The following is a 3,998-nucleotide window of genomic DNA, read 5'->3' on the forward strand; positions in this document are numbered from 1 at the left end:
TTTCAACCTGCAATTGATCACTTTATGTGAAACACACATAAAGTTTTCTCTGAATAATTTTCAATAATTTACTTTTTAATAGCCGGAATAAAAAAGCAAGCGACTGAAATTGAACGATTCAAATAATTTACAAATCAAAATATTGAAAAATAAAACAAACAAAAAATTAAAAAAAATTAATGGAAAAGAGTTACTTTTTGGAACTATCAAATTTTCCGACTTTCCTCATGAAAAGCATATATTTTTTTCTACTTCTGAACCTTCCCGGATCCACAGCGAACTACATCCGAAAMTTTCATCAAGATTGGTTYTCCAGCATTAGCGTTACAAACAAACAAAYATTCATTCGTTTGTATGGAAAAAAGAAAAGGGCTGTCTTTAGGGGCTTTTTGACAGGTATTCGAATTTTTCTTGCCGTAAAAACATTTTTGAATCTCACAGTTGGAAGATATACAGTACAACAAAAATGTCGACTTTTCTATGCATAATACAAATAAAAATTTTTTGAATAACCCCACGCACTATTAGTCATAAATAATTAATTATTATAATAAGAGTACACAATTTTTTTTACGACTATACTGTGTTCATGAGTTTTGTCTATGTCACGTAGGTGTGCAGCCATCCTGGACCCAATTAGCCCTGGGTGCACCATTTTGATACACAATCGTAAAATCTTTAAAATCTTGTTAAAATCAAATTTTTTRTCCGGTTTGTAATAGATCTGGGCATCAACAGAGAAAATGGAAAACACAGTAATAAAAAAATTCCTTGCTCCTGTGGCCAGTATTGCTAGAAGGCAAATCCATTTGTAGCTTTTCTCCGAAAGCCCAGTGGCCCGTTATAGTGACTGTAAGTCTGTATATAATAAGTACTTTGTTCTAGTCACGTCATAACTAGGTCATATCGGCTTTGTTAACTTGAATTTGGGCATAAAATTCCAACTCTTTGAGCTATTTGTTCAAAATTCGTATAGAACTCTCTTTTGATCGTCTCAGCGGGCATGGTATTTAATCCGCCTCGGATTCGTCTAAAGAGGTTCCTAGCTTGGCAAGTGGACAAGTGGCAGTCAGCTTAAGCTACATTTCTTGACTACGTGGGAATTAATCTGTGGTGCCGACGATGACCAGAAATGCCGCCTGCATTCTGATCCTTTGTAGTTATTCAATAGAACTCCACAGGCCTTATTTATAACTAGTGCTTCTGCTTGGAAGATTCTCGATGAGTTTGGTAGATCTATACAGAGATGCCAAAATCATTGTGGTCTACACCCGCCCCTACATCGCACTACAATTTGGATCCCTCGGTACAGATAGAGGAAGTATCCGCGCAATGTCAATTACCTGTATGTGATATATTCCAACAGCATGTATGGCAGCGTTGCTAAATACCGAAAATTCARTACCRAAAACCTTTYAAAACGGAGTTATTATTTTCTTGCAATGGCCTTAGGAGCAGCATAAATTACCAATTATTTATTGATACAGAAATTGTAATGATATACATTCAGAGTCGTAAACTTCAATCTTTGTAAGTTTCAAGTTTGGTAGTCTTTTTGGCATCCAGTTTCAACTACCTTTGTTCTAGAAAATTTATTTGAAACAAAATGTTTTATTATAACACAATTTTWGAAATATTTTACAAGATACGATACAAATGTTTTGAAAAATTATCAACTTACTGTTTGTTATTAACCATAAAGAATGCAATATGTTACATTTATTAACTTGAAAAAATAATTTTTCTTTGTTTCAGATAAGCTCAAGTACTACGTAATTATTTCGAAATTAATTACGTACATCCAAATGAAGAAATCAAGTCAATCGCAACAATAATTATGACCAGAAAATAAAGGGAAGCACTTTTGAAAAATATGAAAATAAATAAATGTGAAAAAGACGAAATGGCAATACTATTTACTAAAGCAATTGCTTCTCTGTTTCTGAAATATCTCTAAATGTGTACATATCTACGAACTAATATCGCCGAATACTTTAGCTAAAACATTAATTCATACATATGCACACAGCAAATGAAAAAATGCAAAGCAGAAGCAAAATAAAAAACTAACGGGAATTGTGTTAAAACGAAAATCGACGAAACGCCGACACACAGACCGAAATCTGTTTTAGCCGGATTTTCAACCGAATAATAAAACCAAAGACAAAAGCGGTTTCAAAAGAAAAAAACATCAATTGTTGAATGTTCGCCAGCAAAACAGATTTTTGCATTCGCTTAATCCAGAACTCTGCAATACTCATGGCAAAAGTAAGAGCATTCAACATAGCGGATACTGTTGTTCGACGCAGCAACGCTAGCACCGGCAAGTCCTTAGGCGCTGTGGCAGCTATCTCGCTCAAATGGATTCTCCTATGTTCCTGCTTCACAGTGTTCGGTAAATTTCAATTTTTTGTATTAAAAGAATATGCAAACTTGCACAAATTATAATGCGTTGCTCGTAGTTAGATGTTTATTAGATTTTTAATTACTTTTTAATTACTTGTAAGCATATAACATTTGTAGTCTTATTGTCTATTTACTTATGCATGTGTGCGCGCTTTGACATGGTGATTACCTGTCTCTTTAATCAAGCTAAAACATTTTTATAGAATTATGTTATATGCGTTTTCAACGCGCCCAAAGGGCTGGTATTAAAAATTGTTTACGAATGAGTATAGGTATAGCATAATTGTAGCTGTCGGCACAACAAGACCTCTATTTATGCACTTATACATATAAACCGGTTCAAATGTAATATAAACAAATGCGCAACATAACTCACGGATGTTTGCTGTATGTCAATAAAAAATAAGGCCATTAACTAACTACACTTCCATTTAGATTATTACACTCAGATGGTAATTTCATTTATGCATTGTTAAACTATACGTTTTTTCCAAACTKGGCTGAGGAAATTCAATTATCCAGTTTAAGCCAATCTGCCGACAGCGATAGCGGTGAATATATAGCGTAATTACATACATACATACATACGAAATGATTACCATGCAATTATTGGTATTTTTAAGGACGAAAAATTATTTATTTTCTCACAGGCTTCCGCTCGTATACAACAACAATAATAAATGGTATCAGTAATGGTATATATATGTTGCTAAGCTCTTTTCGGGATTTTGCTGTCGGCGGATGCCTTCTATGTGGTAATTGGTTTATGCATTGTGTGACACAAACCCAACCTAAAAGCATTTTTCTGTTCATTATGTTCCTTTAAGTAAAACAGAAAAKCTGCGGTGTATAGGCCAMAATGCCACGTCTTTGACACCGTCTTCCCTTTTAACGATAATTTGAATTATTAAAATTGCAAAAAGACTAAATYTAACAAAATTTGATATTGCACAAACCACTGAACCATCCCAGTTTGATTTGTAACACGCCCACTGCGTATCTTTGTCTCTTGATACATTTTTAAAAACGCTGAAATCGGATTAGTACCAAGCCTTCCAGTGTTAAAAGTATTAAACTAAATGCTAAATAGGGACGGAATCGGTCATAATCTCTTCAAATATCCATTATACACGTTCAAATGCTATCCGTTACTATGCGTCCCTTTCAACTATATACGAGGTGTGTTCAAAAAGTATCGCGAATTTTGTGTTTTTTCAAAAATTATTTATTTATTCATGAATATCTAATTGGTCCCATTCAAAGTAATCCCCATAAGATMTTATTCACTTGTRCCAACGGTTTTTCCAATCTTCGAAGCTTCAAAAAATTATTTTCTTTTATCTTCTTCAGCTCCTCCTTCGATGCCGTCTTTATATCGTCAAGAGAAGTGTAACGTCGTCCTTTCATGGGCCTCTTCAGTTTAGGGAATAAGAAAAAGGCACAGGGGGCCAGATCTGGGGAATACGGTCGCTGCGGCATCATTAGTGTGTTGTTTTTGGTCAAAAAGTCGCGCACAAGCAACGATGTGTGAGCAGGGGCGTTATCGTGGTGCAAAAGCCAATTTTTGTCACATCTTCTCGGCCTTCTGAGAA

At 34.6% G+C, this 3,998-nt stretch overlaps 1 protein-coding gene across 1 annotated transcript in view; it reads left to right on the top strand.

Moving 5' to 3' along the window:
• LOC108965929 overlaps positions 1-3,998 on the top strand; it is a 75,287-nt gene that overhangs the window by 5,915 nt on the left and 65,374 nt on the right. Inside the window, exon 2 of the mRNA XM_018928608.1 lies at positions 1,756-2,395. Coding sequence (XP_018784153.1) covers positions 2,203-2,395 — 193 coding nt within the window. The 5' untranslated portion in view covers positions 1,756-2,202. The remainder of the gene's footprint in view (positions 1-1,755; positions 2,396-3,998) is intronic.

This window comes from Bactrocera latifrons, unplaced genomic scaffold, assembly GCF_001853355.1.
Source record: "Bactrocera latifrons isolate USDA-ARS-PBARC rearing strain unplaced genomic scaffold, ASM185335v1 scaffold_150, whole genome shotgun sequence".
In the NCBI taxonomy this organism is placed as follows: Eukaryota; Metazoa; Arthropoda; class Insecta; order Diptera; family Tephritidae; genus Bactrocera; species Bactrocera latifrons.